Here is a 25,188-nt window from a genome sequence, read left to right on the forward strand (position 1 = left end):
CTGATATGTTTTATTAGATCAACTTAAACAGTTCGAAAAAATCCGAAGCTTGCTTAAAATTTTTTTCCAACTATTTAAGTTGGTCATATGCTCCTTTTTACTCTGTCTTGGCTTCCACAATTGGGTTCTCTTGTTTTTCCCTTCTACTAGCTAAACTCCCCTAAAGTAGCTCCTTATCCTTCTATTAAGTACCTTTCTCAGCATTTGTATTTACAAAACCTCTTCCTTTCCCAGGATTATGACTACCTTATGCAGATCTACAAGTCCTCAAACTTGTTTCCTCTGTCTAGTTCTGCACCTCCCATACAATTTAAACATCTCATATTTAATAAGCCAGACTCAGTGAAGTTGCACCCACATATTACAATATGTGCTTTTTGTAGACATTTTGTCTTAAAATACAGAATCTCAGGAAGATTTACAGCTACTACCTAATGATTAAATCATGATCAAGACAAACGTGGATAGGCATCTCATTGTACAATGAGATGGCAAAAATCTTTTTGAAGGAAAAACTACATTAACTAGCTAAATGCCAAAGGAAACAAAGAAAAGGCTAATCACTGAGAAGTGAATGGGCTATATAGAATTTCAAGACCCATGACAACTTGAAGAAATAGAATACAGGTAGTTGTGGTCTCTATATTGTAATACAAAATGTGAATTATAGAGGGAAAAATGCATGAAGGCATGCAAGTAACTGTCTTCCAAGAAAGTCAAGGTTCCTAGCAGACAGCCTACAGTGGATATCTGCAGAAGCCAGTACTGAAGCAGAATAGCCTTTTTTCTGTAATGTCACTGTATGTTTACAGTACTTTGTAGTGATTTTGTTAAAAGCTTGCAACAATTTGTTCTTCCAGCTCTCATGATGCTCAGACCTATCTGCCAAAATTGCTAAGTTCTGACAACACTAACAGGGTTTCAGCTAAAACTCAAACCCATTTAATGATGCCTACACATCTAATTTTACACCCTCTCTCCATGGTAGAAACTGGTTCATATTTAATAACCATTGTGAAACCCTATGCTACATTTTATACTAATCAGAATATACTCAATGGGCTACAATGTTCATCGATATAATCAAATCAGAGCATAGATCCTAAAATATCAGGGACATTTTGCAAAAAATATAATACCATGTTTTCCCGTAGATCTTCATTCTGTGTCATCTGAATAATTGTCTGAAATAGTCTAGGATGATGCTGTATTAAAACTTCACAAGTCTCTCCATACCCACCCTGTAAGAAAGCATTTTAAAACAATTATTAATTTATGTAGCACCCTTCCCAACAAAAGTTCAGGGCCTTTAAAACAGGAATGGCCAACTTGCAGAATGTGTGACATTAGTGGCATACAGCAGATCAAGAAAGAAGCTCAGAACAGAGCAACAAATAGGGTAGGAAGTAGAGCAACAGATCTGGCATGGAAAGGGCATCTGCATGGCCTGTGGAAAGGATGCGAGGTTCAATTTGTGGCACACCTACCCAAAAGGTTAGCCCCCACTGCATTAAAAAGAGTGGCCTGGAAGTTAATGTTTCAGAAGTACCATAAAATAAAAGGATCAGCAGCAAATAAAGTTCTCTTGAACACATTCCGTCAGGGAAAGCACATTAGCCTAAGTAACGGGGAAAAATGAATTACTCTTATCTAGAGGCCCTTACATCTTTACTGTTTTAGCAGTTTCACACAAATGCCTGAGAGAATTAGTTATAACTAGACAATGTAAGTCATTGTATGAATAAATGTGGCCTTCGAAAGGGCACTTAAGGTCTTGGAAAAAACAGAGCAACCATAATCTTTCAAACAGTTATTTTGTTTTAGAAGAAGCTTCAAACTGGTAGGCATTCACATTAAGAAGAACGCCTTGGCTGCTATCCATTGTTGTAATTATGGTGGGGGAGGGGAAGGGAGCAGAAATTGTTATTCTAAATACATACTAAACAAAAATAGGGAAAGCTGCGCTAAACTGAACTACCTCAAGAAATAAAACCCATGTGGATGGACTTATATTTAAAAGGACAGGAAACTAGAGGAATAAGAAAAAACTGTTTCCTTGAACCCCCTATAAAAGTAGTTCACAGTTCTCTCACTCTTATAAATAAGGTCATAGTTTTCAAATAGTAAAAGCAATCAAAGACAATACAATTCATTTCAAATCATTGTAGGCTATTTTAATTTAACATAAATAAAATGTATACCTGGACACAGAGATCCAGTGGGGTAACTCCATTTTTGTCTGGTAAATATTTGGCTCCTCTCATCAAAAGGATTTGTGCTGTGTCTCTCTGACCATGGCTGTACAGAGCGTAGGGGGGGAGGGGGGAAATGTTTACAAACATTTAGTTCATGAGAGTTACAACAGTTTAAATGAAACAGCTAATCAGCAGAACGGTAGGTATTCTTCCCAAACTGATTCCAACAGCAAGATCCCATAAAAATCTTTAAAGAGGAAGAAAGGCTAGAAGAGAGCTCCATTTCTTGTTCTTTTGACACTACTGAGAATCTGCATTCCGAGCCTATTGGAATAAGCTTGAAATAACAAGAGGTGAACTAAAATGACAGGCCTAGATCAGTGTTTCCCAACCAGTGTGCTGTCAAGCACGTCCAGGTGTGCCACAGCATTCTAGGCTGAAGCCACGCCCCCTGCCTGGCTGGAGCCAAGCCCCCACCTGCTGCTGCTGTGGGCACACACAGACAGAGAGACAGGGAGCATTGCTCCAGCCAGGCAGGGGGTGTGGCTCCAGCCCAAAATGCCATATGGCTGGCCGTGTAAAATAGTTTCCAAGAAATACTGAGCTTGGAAGTATAAATAGGATCTTCATAGTACTTCTTTAACAGACTACAGACATTCTTCCATGTAATTTTGAGTCTGTCTACCTAGCAAAGGAGGGTATGCTATGAAACTGGAAGCAGAGTAACATACTTTGTACTTACTGCAAGGAATTAGTGCAGAGTGATTAGTGCATTATAAATTCACACCATGGATTACTCCACAGTAACTTTCACAGGACAAAGATTATACTTGTTGAATGAGATATTATGGTTGCTTCCAGTGCCTAGGAGCTACCCCAATTACCTGTTATCATGCATTCTTACTTAATGTTCTAGCTATCCATAACTCATGTGGATGGGTTTACAATAGATTTAAAAGGATAAGGAAATAGAAATGATCATTAATAAATGCATGTCATACACATTATTTCTGTATTACTGAGGTTGTGAAGATAAAAAAGAATTCTGTCATTCAGCATATTACTCTGGCAATATTATTTTTGTACAGTAAGTTTTTCTGTTTTGTCTAATCTAGGATTTAAATGTGCAGAGTGGAAATCTTAGGGTCCCTAGGGCAGCAGTCAAGCTCTCCCCCAATCTAATTGTCAAATATAATTGCTTCATGCAATGTACAGTTAGCTATTTTAATGGGTCAACGCTAGCTGAAACAAAATGACACCAAAAAGTGAAATACCAATAATATGCCACAAATTCCAATAACCACTTAAGAAAACTAAATTTTTAAAACTAAAAAAAGGCAAAAAATAGACAGGCATGCTTCTATGAAACATACAGTTTGAGGCCTATAGTCACTAGAATACATATACTGCTGTGGGGTGTATGTACACATATATACACTAGTATTTTACAAATATTGCTTATCTGCACATACCATAACTTGCAAGACAGAAAAGATGAAATTTAGCTCTTGAAGGACTAACACAAAAGTTTCTGCACAACTTAAACGGCAATTTTATTCTCCCCTCTGTAAATGGAGCAGTCATACAGGGCAGGAGTTACTGGACAGCCCACTACCCAGATCCAATCCCCATGACACTAAGGCTGCTGCTACGACTCCAGCAATACAAAACATATGCTGCATTACCATGCTCTGATCCCACACAAAACCCCAGGTAATCTGATTTATGTACATTATATGAATTTCGTTGAAATAATATATTTTTCTTAAGCCCTATAAATCTATAAACAATGAAAATCTTATTTCAAGGCTATCTTGGGAAGATGAACATTAATATAGAACTAGTTTCTAGAATTAGCACCTGGGGTTCTCTCCTTGCCTTTCTGAGTCCCAAACAAGAACTATTCATTTCAAGAAATTACCATTCTGCCCCCTGTGCATTATTTTCTTTTCTAAAAACCTGCCTCCAGTCTGGAGCAAGCCACTTCTTCTAAAGGTAGTGCCAATACCAGTGCCTAAACTAAGTGTCAAGAGATGTTCAATTAACTAGTAGTTATCTATTGTTCTCTCCTTCTTCTCTCCTCAACTGTTGAGTCAGAGTATGTAAGCTCAAACAGACTTGGTCTCCTACAACACAGCCTTGTCAGGCCACCAGGTAAACCCATTCTCTCTTTGTTTACATTAATATTTTAATCACAGATGAACTGTTTAACCTGTAACCAAAACACTGGCATTATACTATTGTAAATGTTCTAACAAATAGCTGAAATGCTCTAATTAAAAACAAAAAGTTATTCATCATATGTGATTAATTTAGAAATAAAAGTAAACAATAAATAAAACAGAATTGACTAAACAACAACATCATTTCATTCCAATATTAAGTCTTTACGTCCTACATGCACATCTTACATGATAGATTACTTAAAGCCAATCTACATTACATTTGCCAGTTTATAGTAGTGCAAAATCATGTTTGACCACATTATATGCTAGCACCCCTCATAGTTATGGTTCACAAAACATTTCCATTTAACCTTTTTGCAAGAAAAATTAAAAGATTTTTTAAAAAAGTAGAACAAAATTAGTGATATCAAAACTTGGAAAGAATATAACCTGCCTATATTCCTGGCAAACTATTACTTTCAGATGGTTTGAACATTTCTTTGTCCTTAATATTGGTTATGGAGAGCTGTATACGAAGAAAACTGAGCTCACAAACAGCTGGTTATGTGATTACTTTAATAATCCAGTTTAAAACATTCATAGAACAAAAGATTAATTTAGTCAAATCTGGGCCAGTTTCATAGTTTTTGCTTTGACAAAAAAAAAAAAGCTATAATTTAAGACATTTAATTAGTTTTCAATTCAACAGTTTTCAAGTTATGACTCGCATATTAATAGAAGCACAGGTACATATTAGTTTGCAGTATCGGACTTGTATATAGTATGCATTACTCAGATGGGGAAAAACCACATGCACACACCGATAATATCACATTCAAGAGAAAGATTAAATGCAAAGTAAGGTTTCATACTTCCCAACGTAAGTACTTTGCTATGCACTGGATTCCTGTAGTTTTGTATGCTTATAAATTATTTTTTGTTTAGCGTTTGGAAGTCAAATATGCCATACCTGCAAGCAAAATAGAGTGGAGTTGCTCCCGACACATTGGGTCTGTTAATATCTGCACCACTGTCTAGCAAACATTGTACCGTCTTTTGGGAAGAGAGAAAAAAAAAAGTCAAATATGAAAGAAGTCAAAATGTCACTAAGCTTGAAACTGTTTAGTTTATCCATCTGTTTAGTCATGCAAAAGGATTTCATTTCCAGTAGTGAATCTCAAAAACAAAATTCCCAAGCACTTGGAAAATGACTGTAATTGTTATACCTCATAAAGCTTTCACATGCTCAATTTCTCAAGAGTTAGTGTTTTAATACAAAGGCCTTTTATAGGACATTAGTCATTTGGTAAGACCCCTGAAATCAGATCCTAGATAAGCTTATACCAAAGTTAAAGCTGTACATATTTGTCAGTAACTTGAGGTTAACACATTCTGAAGTTTTAATTACATTTTCATTCTTAATGTGTTCTTTTGTGTATACGTAAAGTGAAAAGCTACTGGTTTCAAGGGACATGAGCTTTCAAAGGCAACAATCTATGTTGTCAGACAATCTATTTTGTCAGGCCTTAGCATCAGATGAAGTTGGTTGTTACCTAGGAAAGCTCGTGCTTCTCTGAATCAGCTAGTCTCTAATGTGCCACCCTGCCTTACCTTCTGCCAAATTCAAACTAACATAGCTAACAACCTCTCTGAATATTTAACATTAAAAAAAGGGAATTAGCATCCCACACTACTTTATCCCATTCATCTGAGGTTGCTGGGACTATAATAATCAGTCAAAGGGCTTGTTGCTATCTTGAAACCTGTTTCTTGCATCTTCAGAATCCTTCTTGATGGTTCATTCTTTACCACCAGTAGAATGGACTTGTACAAGCACACTGTACACGAGATACCATTTCATATTCAAAGTGGTCACTATAAAACTCTAAATGAATCTCATAAATCTATCCAAATACAATTCAAACAAATAATCTATAATTGTTCATATTTATTCCAAAGCAGCATGCTTAGTCCTTATGCAAGATCAGTTTCAAAGACTGTACACACACACACACGAATATCTGATAAGAAGCAATCATGCTTCTAGGCTTCCTAATTTAAGTAACTATGTTGTGCACTGGCACAGTCCACAGCCTCATTTGATTTTTTGAATTATTAAGAATTTATCAATTTAGATTTTATTTCAAACACATCCTAATAAAAAAATATTGTAAAAGTTATAAATGTGAATCCAAACACGTTATAATGAGTAATGGATGAAAAAAACATTAAACATGACATCGAAACCTGCAATCAACTATGTAATAACAATACACATTAATCAACTACAGAAACAGCTGCAGGGCATACATTAAATCATTTAAACCCCTCCAGAAAACTGCAAGATCAATCATCCCCACAGGAATAAACCACTTATTCCCATACAAGTATATCCAGTTGAGATCATTTACTAAGATAAATGATAGATTCTTAGCATTCCTAACCTTTGTAAAAGTGCATGACTAGCCTGAACTGTTTTTTGGAAGGGTAAGTTTTCTGAAACACTAAAGAGTTTTGCCAACTTTTTAATTACAATAAATTCAAATTATTTTTAAGAACTTACAGTCTTGTGGCCATTTTGGCATGCCACATGAAGTGCTGTCTGTCCCATGGCATCTTCAACATCTACATTACTGACATGTTGTACGAGATCATGAAGCAATTCTGTTCTCCCATTGACAGCAAGCCAGTGAATCTAAATAAAAGACATACAATTATATATACCATCACAATGACTATGAAAAATATTAGTATTTCATGAACAAATATAAAAGCCTGATGCTCTACTAACATTTTTATGAACAGAAGCACAAAACTGGACTTCTAAGTGAACATTTAGACAACTAGATAACATGGCCTGATATTCAAAGACACTGGGTGCAGAACAACTCCCTCTGATCTCTGGTAGATGGGTTAAGAAAAACACCCTCCACCTCTTTGTATCTGCCAAAAAACACATTAAGTAGATTGCCTGAATACCTTAGTGATAGGAACAGCAACCAGGGGACAGACAAGTAAAAAAGGATTTGGTGCTCCAACAAGTGTACAAGAAGAATGGGATTATTATAGGAAGAGCCCTATCTTGCTCAGCTCTGGCCAATATAGATATTAGTCACAAATATACTATAATTTAATACCACAAATGTACCCTCACTGATTTGAGGTCAATGCAGTTTGATAGAACTATGCAGACCATAGGGAAGTAAATCAAAATCCTACTTCAAAACATGAAAATCTGTCAGACTGTCCTAGCAAATCAAAGAAGTCACTTTGAGAATGGAAAGCTGAGTTTTTGAAACAATGTGTTATTTGAATTACAGATTTTACTGCTTTAAAAAAATAGAAATTGGTTTTGTCACCGAAATGAAATTTTGCTTTTTTTTTTTTTTTTTAAATAAACTTCAAACTACGATAGTTTTGCCAATGGCAGGCTGGCCAAGTACTCTGTAGGCAAAACTGACTGTCACTTCTACTAAATTCAGCATGTCATTAAATTATTCATTTCAAGAGCAGCACTGAAATTTAGAGCACTTACTGCAGTCAGACCTTCATTATTACAAATGTTGACATCTGCACTGTATTCTAACAGCTTGCTCATACATTTCTTCTGACTGTAAAGGGAAGAACATATTAAATTCCAGCCATGCAAAATGAGAAAGGACCTGTAAATAGCTTGCTCTAGCCACTTGTACAGGGTATTTAATAACATGCATAAACTACAGCAAGTAAACTTGATTCATTTCAAAGTAACCCTGATATATTTTTTAAAAAGCAAATGGTAACCAACAGCATAGAAAACTTATAAAGCTTAGAGGTTTATCTTAGGGCACAGAGAGGGAAAATGATGGGTTGTACAGACAGGTTTCTGTGTTACAGGTATCACAGTACTTAAGTGTCTTAGTCTTATATATAGTCCATGCTGTCATGTTAACTATATCTAAGAGAACTGGCCAGCCCTTCTGTTGATGTAAACTGATAAAGCTCCATTGGTTTCAATAGATGTATATCAGCTTACACCACTGACCCATTGTTTAAAATACCACGTACTTTCGCAATCACATAACTATATGGCAAACACAGCAATTACTTTCATAGAAAAGTACTAGAAAAAGTTTTTAAAGACTCTTTAAGTAATTTTTAATACTGTAAGGATTTTCCTGTTCATAAAAAATGATAAATCACACTTCTTTTCCATTTAGCTTGTTTGTCCAGAGTCTCCTGTTTCCTGTCATGTGAAGCAGCAAATGATCCTAGAGGCAATTAAGTTACCTTTACCTCTTCCCCAGTACTTTTCACAGACTTCTATCCTTGATAACACCACAAAAACCAAGAAAAGCCAGCGTTATGACCAGTTCTCTTTCCTTGCGTACAATGCTGCCAAACCTTGCCAAAAAAGGAACGCAGCTTACCAAAGAACAGCTTTGCTGAAGTTCACACAAGGCGGGAGGGGGGAGACACCAATGTTTTTAAATGTGGCAACTTGGTAAAACTAAAATGGACACTTTTTATTGATGTAGTTAAAATGACCAAACCGGGAGTTTGAGTTTACTCAGATTTCATAGATTTAGGGTCGGAAGGGACCTAAGTAGACCTTCTAGTCCGACCCCCTCCCCTAGGCAGGAGAGAAAACTGGGCTCAAATGACCCCAGCCAGGTAAATGTCAAGCCGCCTCTTAAAGACCCCCAGGGTAGGAGCCATGACCACTTCCCTTGGAAGTTGGTTCCAGATCCTAGCCGCCTGTAGTAGTGCCTCCTGATGTCTGGTCTAAACCTATTCTCTAGCAACTTATGGCTGTTATTCCTTGTTACTCCAGGAGGCACTCGGGGGAACAAGGTCTCTCCCAAACCCTGATGGTCCCCCCCCCAGTAATTCGTCGCCCCTCAGCCTTCTCTTATGAAGGCTGAACAGGTTAAGGTCCCATAGCCTCTCCTCGTAGGGTCTGCCCTACTGTCCCCGGATCACGCGAGTGGCCCTCCTTTAGACCCTCTCAATGCTGTCCAGATCCCTCCTGAAGAGCAGCGCCCAGAACTAGATGCAGTACTCCAGCTGCGGCCTGACCAGTGTCGCATAGAGAGGGAGGATCACCTCCTTGGCCCTGCTTGTGATGCATCTGCGGATGCAGGACAAGGTACAGTTAGCCCTACTGACCGTGTTCTCGCATTGTCCGCCCATGTTCATCTTGGAGTCAATAATGACTCCAAAATCTCCTTCTGCCACCATGCTCTTGAGAAGGGAGTTCCCTAGCCTATAGGTATGCTGCTGGTTCCTACTGCCCAAGTGCAGCACCCTGCACTTGTCAGTATTGAATCCCATCCTATTTTCATTTGTCCACCCCTGTAACCTGTCCAGGTTCTGCTATAATCTGTCCTTCCCTTCTAGCGTACCCGCCTCACCCCAAATCTTGATGTCACCTGCAAATTTAAACAGGCTGCTCTTCACTCTATCGTCCAAGTCGCTAATAAAGAAATTGAACAGTGCGGGCTCAAGGACCAAGCCCTGGGGGACCCCACTGCCCACTTCCCTCCAGGTCGAAAATGACCCGTCCACCACCACCCTCTGAGTATGACCCCTCAGCCAATTTGCAATCCATCCGATTGTGTAGGCATCAGTGCCACAGTCACCTAGCTTTTTAATGAGAATGGGGTGGGAGACAGTGTCAAAGGCTTCCTGAAGTCCAGAAAGACTACATGCACCGCAACATCTGTGTCCAGTGATTTTGTGACCTGATCATAGAAGGCAATCAGTTTGGTCTGACAGGACCTGCCCCTAATGAAACCATGCTGGTTGTCCTTGAGCATCATCCCCGCAGCTGGCCCATCACAGATATGGTCCTTGATAATCTTCTCAAAGAGCCTCCCCAGGATTGAAGTAAGACTAACGGGACTATACTTGCCCGGGTCCTCCCTCTTCCCTTTTTTAAAGACGGGGGACCACATTGGCCCTCTTCCAGTCATCCGGCACCTGGCCAGAGCACCACAAGTGCTTGTAAAGCCGTGCCAGGGCCCCATGATAACCCCTGCCAATTCCCTCAATGCCCTGGGGTGTTAAGGGAGATTTAAGCTACTTCCTTTCATCAGAAACTGAAACAAGCCAAACCACCTGAAAATCAAGAGTTTTCTTGTGCCTTCCTTCAATTCCTCCAGCACACTCAGAAGTGCAGACATGTTCCCTCACAAGTCACTGGGAAAGGATGAGAATAGCTCAATTTGCTGCTGCACAAGACCCCTTGTATATTTCCCCAGAGACATGCAATGCAAGCAGGTGACTGCAGCATGGCTCTGCACATTTGATAGGTTAATCCATGTGTTTAATTTAATGTCAACTCACCTGGGGAAGCTAAACTGCCAATTTAAACATACTGCTAACTGGACATTTAAATTTCCATTTGACAATACTTATGGTCCCTCAAGTGACAATGCCATTGTATTTTTAACTAGAAAAATCTAGGGGTAATAAAAATTTAGGACTTCCTTTTTTCTCCTTTTCCAGTAAAGAATTTCACCAGTGTTAACTGGAACTAGAGACTGACACCTTTCAAGACCCCCAGCACTTGAAAGCTTTTTGGTAATGTACTCACTGCTATGATTTATATAAGGAGTAGCATCCAAGATGTAATACACAGAATAGACACCAGGGTGGGTGGATAAAAACCAATTATTTTTAAAAATATATAAAAATGGATTTTTTTGTAATTACATAAAAAATACGATTAAAATATTTTTTAGTCTTTAAGATGCTTTAAAAAAATAAACTTTATATATAGATGGTTTTAACTTAAAATACACTAAAGCTCAAAGATATCAAGGAACAGAGATTATAACTTCTAGTTATATACTATTTGAGACATTATATTCATGTAAGCTTTTTAAAAGTTTTATAAATAGGTCACAACAGGCCATGGAATATATTAGGGGCCCAAACTGCTGGGGTTCCTAGAGGCTCCTCTATAGATTAGTAAAGATTAAATAAAACCACTCTATCCAATCGGACTCAGTGCTCAGTTTAGAAGATCCCATTAAGCATGTGATGCAAATCCACAATTTGAGAACTGAAAGGAAGCATCTCCAGAGATATCATAGGCAGATAAAGTTCTTTGGCATAAATGTGATATCTTTTATTAGACCAACTAAATAGTTTGAAAATGTGTTCTTTGCAAGCTTTTGGGCACAAACACCCTTCTTCAGGCATAGGGAGAGTCTGTTGTCTCCAGAGATAACATCCTTGTTAACAGCAGTATAAGGAGATGAGAGATAATAGACCCGATTACCCACCCATCAGCCCTATTGTCTCTCTGCAAGTTTGTGTACACACAGTCAAGCCTTTACCAAACAACAAGAATGCACTTTTTGTAGAAAACAATGATTAAATCAAAGCTTCCTGACCAGCGAGTTAAAATGTTATTTAAATCATGATTTAATCGACTTGATTTAAATCAAATCCACCCTGATAGGGACATGGACAATCCACTTCCTGAACAACTTACAGCATACAAAAACAAAAGAGGGATGGGGACAGGACTGATGACAGAAGAGAAGTCAGGCACATCAGATAATTTCACGGGAATTTTAGTAATAGTGTCATTATTAACAACTATAACACATTTTAAAATAGAACCCAACTCTAGGATTGCTGCTAATATTACAGCTATGTTTAAAGACACAACCTGAAAAGTCACATTCCATTATGAAAATAATACAGTTATTACAACAGACCCCTCCAGATTTCTTTCTGTTCATGTTATGTATATTTAGTCTCACTTCTCTGCTGAGCAACTGTAATATGCACTTGCATATTACTAACAGCCACCGTTTTAGGGCAATTATGCTCAAATCAGGACACAGTACCATGGGGTCCTATGATATCCTTTTATGGTGTGCGGGCCGGGAGCGGTCCGAGGCCCTCGGGGGAGGGGGGGGGGGGAGGGGGGTTTTCGCGCGGCAGCCTGTAGCCAGCAGCCCGGACATGCCGGGTCGGGGAAGGCAGGCGGCACGCTAGAATTAGGCACGGACGCTTAGCGGTTGATTTAAGATTATTTTACTTACACCGAAGATGGTCGCGGTGCAGGCAGGAAAACTTTCTTGAGTTGCAGTTACAGACAGAAAAGAAGAGAGGCGGACTAGAGTTCCTTCCCGTGAACCTTCTAGCCCAATCCGGTTGAAAGCTCTAAACTGCGAGCCCGTCGTGTCAACTGAAGAAAGTAACTCGAAGCAAAGAGCTCTGAATAGACTCACACGAAGTTTGCTAGGCTCCGTGGAACTTGCGCGCAGGGAAGGGTACGTCGAGGGATCAGGCGGCGACGGGGAGAGGCCAGAGGCCGATCAGACCCCTACAACCAGCACTAAGGTACACACTGGGTCCAATAGGCTCCACAGCACACCTAGAGTTCTCCTCAAGATGTTTACGGAGTCCTCCCTTGCAGGGTTCTCCTCCGGAGATCTCCAACTTGGGCGGAAACCACTCAAGCCTCTTATACGGCTAGCAGGCCAATCACTAGCCACCACGTGGGAATAATTTAGAACTGGCCAAAAGTGGGACACAAATCTGTATACGAATGGCGGGAACTCCTTGCACCGTGCATTTCTCTTTTGCAACCTAGAAATGCACCCTGCAAAGAAAGCTACGAGTGGCGAGAAATAATTTAGCAGTGCCGAAGCACACACAAACAAAAATCACACCTTTGGGTTGTGACATATGGATGCAAAGGGGTGCTGCGCAATATTACCACTCTTGGTTGAGCAAACACCTATATATGATTCACAAAATACTGAAAGCTGTCAAAGAGGAATCCCTGGTATCAAAAACATTCTGACCTGTGGTAGTCTGAGTTCTGTTCAACAGAAAAATTACTCTATTGTTTCACCAGGGTAAAAAAAAAAAAAAAAAAAAAAGAGTGAAAGCTAAGAGCTGGCATGTTCCAAGGGATGCCCTGAATCCAAAAAGGTTGAGAACAACCGAGAGACTTCATGCATATTTTTCCTTTTGCAATTATAGAAGAAATCTATCAGTCATGAGAGCCAGAAAAAGGTGACATAGAAGAGGCACCAAGGCAGCATGTATAGAGAGGACAAACAGATCAAGTGGAAAGGTATAAGTCAACATTCTAGAGCTCTACTGCTCCCAAGCAGGCCAAATATACACGTTCAGCCATTAACAGAATTACCAGAGAAGTCCAATACCAGATATTAAGAGCAGCAGCAAGCCAAAGCCTTGTTTTATACTGTTAATGCACACTCACATGCACACACACACGTGTAATATTAGTCTTTCTTGCCCTGAAGACAATTCCTATGGAGAACACAGTTAGCTTAGTAGCCATCTCCAATGTGAAACCACTTCAACTTCCTTTTCCAGATCCTGAATAAGCCAATTCACACTTTACTCCTTCAGTTCATTAACCTGGTTTATTAAGAGCATCACAAACTATTACAGTAGTGAACACCTGTGATTCTTTGCAAGACCTGTTAACAATTTCTTCAACTGTTAAACTGGTAACTAGAAAAAAAGTGCTTAAATGGTTATAGCAATTCACACATATTACTTATATTTACATAGCAATTAATATTTAATGTTATCTTCTTTCAAATACAAATTTACACACACAAGATCAAGGTAAATACACTTTCTATGGTTTTGCTTTCAAAATTGAAAAGCAAAAAAAACAATTTAACTTGCATGAAAAAAGAATAGTATTAACTAGGTCTGTGATGCCTTTCAGAAGGTAATTATTTTCCTTACCCATTTCTTGCAGCTAAATGAAGTGGTGTGCATCCAGAGATATCTTGATAGTTGGGATTTGCCCCTTTCTTTAACAACAGAACTAGACATTCAACTGACCCACAGCTGATAAGAGATAGAGAAAAGAAAGACAGAAAGAAAAAAAGTTATATACATATATACATATACATACATTACACGCACAAAAATCTCAATCAAATGAATTTACAGCGAGACATAGCAAGCAGACAAGAGGCTTAAAAGCCAAACTAGCCCTAATACACATTTGCATGCAACTTCACTCATTTCCATAAATTAAAGCCAGGACAAAATGCAGACTTTATCTTTTTTTCCCCTTGATTTAAAACAAACAAAGAAAAGACACTGCACTGAAGTGTTTTGATTAAATTTACAGAAGAAAACTTACTAAGCTTAATGTAACTGTTGGGGCCTTTCAAATGCAAGTACCATATTTACTCAGCTACAAGACTAGGTTTCCCCCCCCCCACCCCCCAATTGTCATGGGGGGGGAAAAGCCCCTCATCTTGTAACTGCATACAAGGAAATTCTGCTAAATACACTGTCTATGATTACACTGCTGTCAAAAGCAGTATGTGCTCAGCAATAGAAACCAACTATGAAGTTGATGAAATGCAGCCAACACACAGCATGACTGTAAAACACTTGGCCAAACTTACTTTTTTTTTATTTTAAAAGAAAATTTTTCGTGTCCCATGTCAAATTAACCAGATCAGATCTAAATCCATTTGAATCATCCAAGAACCATATCTAGCCCTGCTACCAGCAAGTATCTTCCACCCCAGCCTGGGGCTTCACATACTTCCAAATCCTTTGGCAGGCATCCTACGTGCAGGCCCAAGCCTGGAGACTTGGGGTTCGGATGCCCCCAAGTTTCACTTGCCCTCAGCCATATGGCCACAAAAACAAGCTAGGGAAGAACTGAACCTACCACAAGAATAGACTAGCATAGCCCATCTGAATAAGACATATGGTACTGCCCTCTAAGCACAGCTGCCCTCAGTGCCAACTCATTTTCAAATCCTGGTCAGCCACAGCACTGCATATATTTTTACTTCCTCTTTGTTTCCACAGCTGGGCTGTACCTTTCTTTCACTTTTCCAATGATTCCTGTTTTTTCACCAGTCTTAAATGCTAACAGGGCCCCAAACAGTTCACCCTGAATCCCTCTGTTGCCCCTCCTCTCAACCAAACACACATGATTAGTTGTGGCCCTACCCTCCATGAGGTAAAGCTGAACCAGGATGCCCTGAGCTTTATCTGCATATATATTTTTGGACAATCCCAGGACTTGTGACAAGAACACCCAGTTCCAGTCATGAGTGGGGGCTAATTAACACAGGGATTCTTTGGGGTGGGGGTGTAATCTGGAGTTCATGCATGTACCAAGCAGTGCTGACCCATGGGGTCACCATGGCTTGAAATGCTGTCAACTCTGCTGGGGCCCAGCCCAATACACTATGCAATAAATCACGAGTCTTTGGCTTTGGATTAATATTGTTTGGCGTTTATGCTACATATAAGTAAATCAGAAGTATGTTTAGGTGATAGAACGTGCATCAGTTTTTGGGTTTTTTAAGGTAATATCAGTTATGGATAAAATAAGTGCAGGGATACTATGTGCATCAAATTGCTACAGCCGTGTTTAATTTCAAGGTTATTGTTTACAAATGTGCGCCTCGTTTCTGTGCTCAGGGGCAGCAGGGTCTGACAGTAAGGAGAGGGGGAAGGGGCTGTCAAGGGAAAAAGCTGGGGGTAAGCAGAGAGCAAGGGGCTATCTGACCCCTGCAGATTTATTTTCTCTGCTATAGCAGTGAAGGGGGACAAATTCAATACCTCCAGTAATTAGATTTAATACCTGGAAAGTTATAACAAATGTATAAATTTTCATATATAGACACTCATTATGGGGAGGTCATCTCATAATCAAAGTCATCTTCTACTTAAGTAAATACAATAGTTTTGGTTAAGTACAGAGAAGTATCAAACTGCTTAATTTGCTCTTCCTTGACATTATGCTTATTTTTCCCCCATCCAACTTGCCCTTTCACAGCACCAGACTAGGCAGCAGATATCTAAACCATTTTTATTATAATATTATTTTTATCAAAAGTTTAAGAGGTTTCGTTTTCCCAAGAAGGGTAAGCACATGAAATTAAGCAAGGCCAAAAAGAGGAATAGTTACATGACTCATCCAAATACTTGACTTTACTACTAGTTTTGTTAGCATATAACACATAGTCCTCAAATTAGCCAGTGCTATCTGAAAGCTGTCCGGAATTGTAACTGCCATCAAGAAAATTCTAAACAGAACAGGAAGGAGTAAACACTGAATAAGTTTCTGGTTTCTATTTTCTCTCTCTCATCTAATATTATTAAAGGAATAGTCCATTTATCCACAACACTAAATATATTCCTGAATTCAGTAACATTCAGTTACCGTTTAATACTTTAGTAATGGGTTTGTCTGATTATTTGTTGACAACAGTTAAGGTAGTTAGGAAGAAAAAAATATTAGAGATCTATCCCAGGTAAGGCAAGGAAAATCACTTTTCCAGGTACGGAATACAAAATACATTAAAAAACAAATTCTATTTTATACAATTAAACTAAATTATTTATTTTCATCAATAAGTTATACAAGATTCTGAGAAATGTGTCAACACAGCTTCTGAAAGCTATTTATACTTTCTCTTACAAGACAAGCTTTATAAAAAAAAATATTCTGAAAAATTCAATTTTCAATGATTAAATACAATTTTACTGAAAAGATTTGCTTCTGAATATTCTATTTTCATAGTGCACAAATGGCTCCTGTTGCAGAAGTTAGCCAAGTATAAATCTCCTCCAAGATCTAGATTTAGGCTTTTTTTGAGAGTCTAAAAGTAGTCACTATCTTGGAATTATTCCTAAAGCAAATTAAAAAGAATGTTTATCCATTTAAGGTTTAATTTTCTGTAAGGCAATTCCAACAACTTTCTCTCCTACTAAATATGTTAGTAAGCTTGTTTCTCAAAATGGAGATTTACCTGATGGGAAATAAACAGAAATATGCATCTATTAACATATTTCTTAGATTGACTATTAGAAAAACATGTCAAATGATTCATTTAGTATATACAGGCAGGCACTTCAGCCTGGATATAAAAAGTTTAGATTATTAAAAATAATCAGTACCCAACCTCAATGTTTTCCCTGCCCAATTAAGAGCTGACAAGGGAGCACCTCTCCCTACCATGACAAAAAACAAATATCTGAATGTTTCCCACACACTTTATATTATGACAATTAGACAAAATGGCTGTGAGAACTACCAAAATAAGCAGAGCTTCAAATACTTTGGAACAAACTTTGACAGCTAGTAGTGATTAAGATAATGTCTGTCTAGGCAGCTAACTGCATACCCAACATTCCCATTTCTGAGAAAGTACAAAGCAATAAACAGCAGCCAACATTTTCTTTCATTAGGGTATGGAAGACAGACACTACACTAAAATTGTGCATTTAGTCTGGCCAGTTCTATGTTACAATCAACTTTAATTATATCAGTAAATTATTTAAGAAAACTTTAGAAGAAACACGTAATAGTAAAATACATTGAAACTAAGGAAAGATAAGTCTAGAAACCAGGTGTATTTTTTTTCCAATGTCATCTCTTAGACACAAACACCGCATTAAATCTTACTTTGCTGCAATATGAAGCAAGCTCCTCTTCACCCTTCCAAAAGCATAATTAACATCAAATTTTGAATTTGACAGTAGCTCTGAAACAGACCTTAAACAGAAATGAGGAAAGAAAGTAAAAAAAGAATTTTGTCAACTTTCACACACATTGCAATACAGGCTATTTTGTGATCAGGTATATTTCTATTTTATCATCATCAAAAAGACCACTCTTTTTCCCTTACTGGTTATAAGAGGCAGGATTCCACAGCTCCTAGGATGCCTGCCTTGCTCTTCCACTTCTGAGTTCAATATGGCATGGACAAGTATACCATACTGTGTGGTTGTTTTGTACATATGTAACTGAGGAGAATGGGGACAAGATATCCAAAGCATTTCCTTACTGCAGACTAAGGCCACCATTATAATGGCTTTCTTTAGACAACCGCAAGTTTCATCTAAACCAATTCCTCCTTTTCTCACACTTCTATTCATATATCTGGCAAATTTCTTAAACATATGCCAAATTTAGATAACAGAGCACTAATGTAACAAAATTAGGAAGGAATATTATTCTGAATTGCAATTTTAATGCAAGACATCTGAAGCATGAATAATATGTGAAACTTTACTAGGATCCTACAGTCCTTGACAGATCATGGAATTAATTGAGATACAACTGTTCAAACTGAGTTTCATATATAATATCAGACAAAAAAAAAAAGATATTGTACAGAAGGACGCACATCTATTCAAGTAACAAATCGAAAAATTTGAACATGGTAAGAAGATGCTTCTTAGTTGCCTTCAAAACTCAACAGGGACGGAGGAGAGGCATGAAACTGGTTATGTGTATCTGTCATATCAATCCCAAAGCATCATAATGAATAGCTCTGCTTTCTCACCAACAGCCGTCATATACAGCAGGGGTGTCAAACTCATCTAACCCATGAAGGACTCGCTGGGGACTGGATGAATAGCAGTCACTTTCCAGCCTGGACATAAGAGTGTGGAGTCATGTCATCCAGCCTGTGGGGCTGGAAATTTGGTAATAAGGCAAGTGGCAGTAGTAGTAATTGGCGTGGGCCACTGTTCATCCTGCCACCAAATTCTCAGCCCTATGGGCCAGACGACATGGTTCCACGGTCCAAATATGGCCTGCAGGCCACATTATTAACACTCCTGATCTACAGAATCCTAAAGCATCAATCTTGTTGCCCAACTCTTAGCTTACATGCACTAGGGGAGACTGTTCAAGCACTTATTTCAGGGGTAGGAAAAATGTGGCCCGCCAGGACCATCCGGCCCACGGGGCCCCTAAAAATTTAGAAAATTAATATTAATCTGCCCCTGGTTGCTTGTCATGAGGCCCTCAATGGCTTGCCAAAACTCAGTAAGCGATCCTCCACCCAAAATAATTGCCCACCCCTGACCTATTCCATCTCTCATATTTATTTATACATATATATTTATATATAGTATTGTCATTTGTGCTGGGCAGAATAAACGGCATGGTTTCTCTCTCTCTCATATATATGTATCTATACATAGCATTGTCTCTCTCTCAACAGAGACAGAATGCCATGCCATTACTCTGCCAAGCACAAATGGCATACTGGTCCCCTTTCCCTCAGCAGATTCTGGTCTTATGTACGTACATAGACCACACATAAGCCTGAATTCTATAAGGCTACTTGGATATACTAAGACGGGCCAGCCCACGAAAACAGTGCCATCCTAAAACAGACTCTATGACCCAGCATGGTAGCAACAGAACCTCTGACAGATAATTACACCCTACAAGACACACTGCTGCCTATATCCTTAAACAAAGAAAGTTACAGAATGTGCTATGTGGAGTGTTTGCAGTACTAATTTAACATTTTAATGTTTATACAACATATTAGTGATTGCAACCTTACACGTAAGGAAATTTAAGAAGTATCTTCTCAGTGGCATACCGTGGGTCTCCAGTGCCCAGAGGCCCATGCCTAAATTTGTGCCCCTGGGAATGAGCTGAGCACGGTGCAGTGCCCCCTCTCCCACCCCACCCCACTTCCACGGGGCAATTAAGATCACAGCACACCGGACACCAGGGGAGGGGTGGTGGCCAGAATTATGGCCAGAACAGGTCAAAAATGTAGAGCCTGCCAGGCAGGTGGGTGGACCATACATCAAATGCAGGAAGCGTCATGATCTCTCTGGCTGGCACCCCCCCCACCCAGGCTGGCGCCTAGGGGCCATGGCCCCCTCCCCTCCATCAGTACACCACTGTACCTTACACAGACTTGCAGAAGGCTCACCTGTGCTGGTCAGCCATAACCATTGGCATTAAGGTGTAGACAGCAGTTTCGTTATCTGTGTAGAAATTAAAATGAGCTAGTCACTATAAAAGCTTCTTCATGCATTAAGTTTATCCATCAGTAAGTACCCAATTTTTAAAGTTTCTATGATAGAAAAAAAACACGCAAATTGTCTAATTCAGGGATGTCAAACACTTTGTGCCCCAGGCTGGATCTGGGCCACAGAGGTCCTTTTGGGACAGATTCAGGCCAGGGCACGCATCAGGAGCAGCTCTGGCTCCACATACCCAGAACTGGAGCTAAAGCTGCTGTGGCTGCCGCATGCATCATTGTGCCATGGCACCTCTAGCTCCAGCACAGGACACACAGCAATAGCAGCAGTGGCTCCAGCACAGGGTGGCAACAGACCAGCAACCAAAGACATGGGACTGCAGCACTGGCAAAGAGTGAAGCAGTTAGAGGGTGACCAGGGCTGTAACAGCCCTTCCTTGCCCTCCTCCTGCCAATCAACATGTACCTGGGAGTCCAAGTATCCCAGATTCTATACCAGGCCACACCCCCAATTTCTGGTGTCCCAGTAGTCTGGCAGGCCAAATATAGTGACTCCACAGCCTGGATATGGCCTGCATACTTGATACTTCTGCTCTTATCTAAGAGTTTAAATTAAATTCAAGGGGGAAAGTTACCACTGTTAATGTGGAAGATATGTTTAAAGGGATACAGTCTAGCAATTGGGGGCTAATAGAAATAATGAATTTAAACTAGAATGGTGCAAAGGAGAGCCACTTAAAATCAGTGGAATTTCATAGATTTCATAGACATTAGGGCTGGAAGGGACCTCGGAAGATCATCAAGTCCAGCCCCCTGCCCAAAGGGCAGGAAGTCAGCTGGGGTCATAGGATCCCAGCAAGATAAGCGTCCAATAGAGAACAGAGAAGCAATCTTATGTGAGAACATTAAAAGTGCTTAGCTTGTTTATTAACAAAGAAAAGGTGTCAAGGTAGAAAGTTTCTACCCATTAGAGGAGTGAGGCTGGGGAATGATCTTCCAAACATAGTCAGGGAGAAGAATCTGAGTTGACGGATCCTGAGGAGTTTTGGAAGGGATAGTATGATAGGGTATCATCAGAATAGTAATCAATGTGATATATAGCTTCAAGTGTTTCATGTTTCCACATATGGGACATGTACTATTATCCTTGTATCGAGGGACTGCCACTGCATGCCAGCGATATGGGATGTGTTAGGTACGAAGCATCAAACGCACCTGGGCCATGGAGCTTCTCCTGGGCCAGACTGGGCATCGGGCCCGGGGGGGGGGGGGGGGGGGAGATGTCTGATGCCCTTAAAATTGAATAATCTGCTAGTAGCCTGTTAGGGGCCCAAATAATTCTTTCCCCTCCCCAAGGATATTATTTGCCTTTGGGGGGTTGTTTTTCACCTCTCTAAAGTATTTGGTTGCACTGATATTCCTAAGAATATCAAGAGATCTCTCAGGTGCCTGACTGAAGATCTTCCTTATATGCTCAGAGTCTAACCAACTGCCAGATTTTAGATAAGGGAGGAATATCATACAGACAGCGGCAATATATACTTATCATGTAAGACAGAGGAGACCATAAATCGAGACGTGGAGAAACAGAGAGGGGAGAGGGAGAGGAAAGAGCAGAAGTGGCTGCTCTTCATTTTTTTATTTTTTTTTTAATCAATCAATTTAATTTGGTTACTACAAGATATGAAGTAATCAGAATTAACACCTTCAGAACAAGTAGATGTTAATGTTTCTTATTCTGAATATTCTTGTGCAAGTGCACTGGCACTTCAACTAAAGCATAAAACAGATGCACTACAGTCTTGGGCAAGCAATTACATAAAAGTTATGAATGGAAAAGAAAAAATATAAATCTAAATTGCATTACAACCATGCTACTCATCAATCGTGCTTTTTACATAGTTTCATAATCCATTTTCTGCTTCTACGTGCACCAGAATTCTGTAACGCAATATCTTGCAAATATGAACAATTAATTAAAGCCATAAATAAACATCACTTTTAGAACTTTATAAAGTAGATGACTCAAAGTGGTTGCTTACAACACTAGTATGTGGAGGGGCGGGGGAATTAGAAGCATCTCATAGAGAGCAGTGAAGAATGACTTCGCTCAATTCAAAACTACAGTGAATCTTTAGCCACCAGCACATTCAAAACAAAATCAGATTTTTCAAAGCTTGCTGGTTTTCTACTGTTTCTTCCTTATAGCAAAGCTCAGAATGCACTGACTGATTTCTAACTTCTTGCATACCTTGAAGATGGAATTGAAAGGTTGAAAACAGAATTCAAAATCATGATACTAAATTAGAAGTATCAATTCAAGACAAGTTCCTATCATATTTTTGAAAAAATGAGTCCAGGATCATTTTCTAATTTAAAGGCAGACTAGCAAAATAAGAGTGTAAAGACCTGAAAAAAAGATTCTGTTTCTTGCTCTTCCCTCCTGGTAAGCAGAGGAGAAAAAAACTGGAGTATAAATTAAGTCTCCAAGACAAATTTTAAGCATCTTCACAACAGCTCCCTATAAAAGAACCCAGGAGTAACAAGCAGAAAAAAAGGGAGCGAGGAAAAAGCATGAAATGGACCAGTACCAGTGCTTTTCAGCAAGCATTTAAATTTAGCTCAACAGTTAACACTTACCTATACCCACAGTTCTTAATCCAGATTCCCAATATAGGCAGACATGCACACTGCCCCGTAATACACATGCAGCTACAGTTACAGTTACATACACACACACACACACATTTTATCTATCTTTATACCTATATCTATTAATTTGTGTGCATGTATCTCTATATAGGTACCTCTACACAGATATATTTGCCTGCAGAACTTGAGAGACAGGAAAGAACATGAAACCGTTCAGGCATATCCCTCGATTGCAAAGCATCAAGATGGATGGCTCCTCTTCCTCACCAGCAGCTTCAATCTATGGGGTGCCAAACTCACATGACCCATACAGAGCAAAATGAATAGCAGAGCCACTTCATGAGTTGGTTGGTGTGGAGACATGGCATCTGTTAGAGGATATGACTTATATATACATATCTATATATAAGTGTGTGAGCGCACACACACAAGCTTTTGTGAACTCGAGTTCACTGCATCAGACACATCTCATCAAATGAACTCCAGTGGAGAAGCGAGTTTGGGGGATGTACCCAATGAAGTGAATTTCAACCTCACCAAAGCCTATACTCTCTCTCTCTGGCCTTGTACAGACATTCATTTTCTCCTGGGAGAGTAACTGCTCTCTCAGGAGAAACCATAAGTGTACAGATGTTCAGGCTTTTTCTCCCAGGGTCAAAAAGGAAGAAAAATAACCTGGGCACAACCAGAGTTAAATCACTCCCAGGGGAGCTTCTCCTGGGACAGCAAACACCTGTCCATGCTGAGACTTCAGTCAGAGGAGAACAGTCCCCCAGCCTTTCCCCTTCTCCCTGCCCCCAGGAGAGTGTCACTTGCTGGACTCTGCTGCTCCAGAGCACTCCCCTTCACCAACCCCTCACTGCACTGCAGGGAAACCCATGTTGACTTCAGGCAGTCAGGGTCAGCCAATCAGGGCTGCCCTATGCACCGCCACCATCTGTCACCAGCAAGACTAATGGAGCCTGCAGAGCACCCCGAGAGGCGCATGCCAGCTGCACAGTCAGCTCCCCACTCCTTGCCACCCGCATGCCTGCACAGAGGCTCTGGGTACATTTCCCTACCCGGACAACAACTCTGCACGTGCTTCCCTCTCTCCCACGTGTGAGGTTAGCTCACTGTGGCCTCAGTCTCATTGAGTTACCCCACAAAGCTGCCTCTTTATTCTGCCTTCTTCCCTAACACGCCTACCAACCTCTCTTTAAAAAAAAAAAAAAAAAAGTGGGGGGGTGGGAAAGGGTAGGAAGGCACAAACATATAGTCCTTAGCGACCGAGTCCTGCCAGGCGGCTGGCAGACAGACAAATGGGTCCTGGGCTGAACTCGCCACTGGCACTCAAAACTGTGACTTCCCTGTATGATGTAAGCGTTTTGTATTACTGTGATTATTACCCTGCATTATTTCACCCCCGCACACGTGCACAAGCCCCGGCCCCGCACACTTGCAGGTGCCGCCCGCCGGGCTGACCCGACGCAGAGACCCCCGCCCCGGCGCCAGCGGCTCCTACCGTCGGGCAGCTCCACGGTGCGGGCGCGGCGCAGGGACCTGGTGAGCCGATTCAGCTGCTCCATGGCTCTCTCCATCCTCGGGGCGCTCGCCCCCGCGCCACGGCCCCTCAGCCCATGGCGGCGGCGGCAGCGTGAACCCCGCGCCCGGCCTCAGCCCACTACCCCGCCCGCGCCCATGCTAGAGGGCCCACGGCGCGCATGCACCACCCAGCGCGCATGCTCAGTAGAGGGACATGGCGCCGCCGCCAGCCCGCTTTGCCCTCAGTGTTGGGGGCGGGGCCTGATGAGGCTGGGTGTTGGGGCGGGGGGTTCTGCTCCCCCTGGGGCTGTGCTGGGTGCCGGGGGTGGGGCTGGCTGATGGGTAGGGAGCACTCTGGGGCTGAAACCAGGCGGGGTAGATCCACTTTGTAGACCAAGCCGTCAGCGGGGTGGAGGTGCTGTTTTGTATTCCATAAGGTTCTAGTGATAAGATTAGAATAATTTTTGGTTCAGCTGTCTACACTTTTACATTGCTAGTCTGGCTATGAACTAGAAAATGGTCCTGGACTCAAATATAATAAGACCTTGTCTTAAATGGATACTTCTAACTCGGTATCATGATTTGAATTATGTTAAAAGATACCCCCTTGAGCCCACTATTAAAAGACAGCGCCATATTATTAGACAAACTAGACAGCTGGAAAAAAAAATTCTTGATTTGCAAGGTTTCGGGTACACGTGGCCTTCCTGGGGCATAGGAGAGGGCAAAGGACTTTCCCAGCCAGGAGAAGTTATACTGCCCTCCAGCACTTGTGTGCAATACGCATTTTTACTTCTATCTGGGAGAAATTTTACAATTTACAGTTTTTACAATTTCTCCAATGTCTGAGGAAGGGCGTGTGTGCCTGGAAGCTTGCAAATA

General features: G+C 40.4%; 1 protein-coding gene across 4 annotated transcripts in view; it reads right to left on the minus strand.

Annotated features, from left to right (window-relative positions):
* The window catches only part of HACE1 (HECT domain and ankyrin repeat containing E3 ubiquitin protein ligase 1), an 82,708-nt gene extending 58,231 nt beyond the window's left edge, over nucleotides 1-24,477 (minus strand). For 2 of the 4 annotated variants that reach the window (XM_014608495.3, XM_014608494.3), the window contains exons 1-9: nucleotides 24,287-24,477; nucleotides 20,080-20,134; nucleotides 17,799-17,888; nucleotides 14,096-14,200; nucleotides 7,896-7,971; nucleotides 6,924-7,055; nucleotides 5,331-5,413; nucleotides 2,202-2,298; nucleotides 1,140-1,241 (exon numbers count right to left, since the gene is read on the minus strand). In XM_014608495.3, coding sequence (XP_014463981.1) covers nucleotides 1,140-1,241; nucleotides 2,202-2,298; nucleotides 5,331-5,413; nucleotides 6,924-7,055; nucleotides 7,896-7,971; nucleotides 14,096-14,200; nucleotides 17,799-17,888; nucleotides 20,080-20,134; nucleotides 24,287-24,362 — 816 coding nt within the window. In that variant the 5' untranslated portion in view covers nucleotides 24,363-24,477. The remainder of the gene's footprint in view (nucleotides 1-1,139; nucleotides 1,242-2,201; nucleotides 2,299-5,330; nucleotides 5,414-6,923; nucleotides 7,056-7,895; nucleotides 7,972-14,095; nucleotides 14,201-17,798; nucleotides 17,889-20,079; nucleotides 20,135-24,286) is intronic. The other 2 variants (XM_019499907.2, XM_059732400.1) reach the window with 2 other exon arrangements.
* Nucleotides 24,478-25,188: the final 711 nt, after the last annotated feature.

Source organism: Alligator mississippiensis, chromosome 1, assembly GCF_030867095.1.
Source record: "Alligator mississippiensis isolate rAllMis1 chromosome 1, rAllMis1, whole genome shotgun sequence".
NCBI lineage: Eukaryota > Metazoa > Chordata > Crocodylia > Alligatoridae > Alligator > Alligator mississippiensis.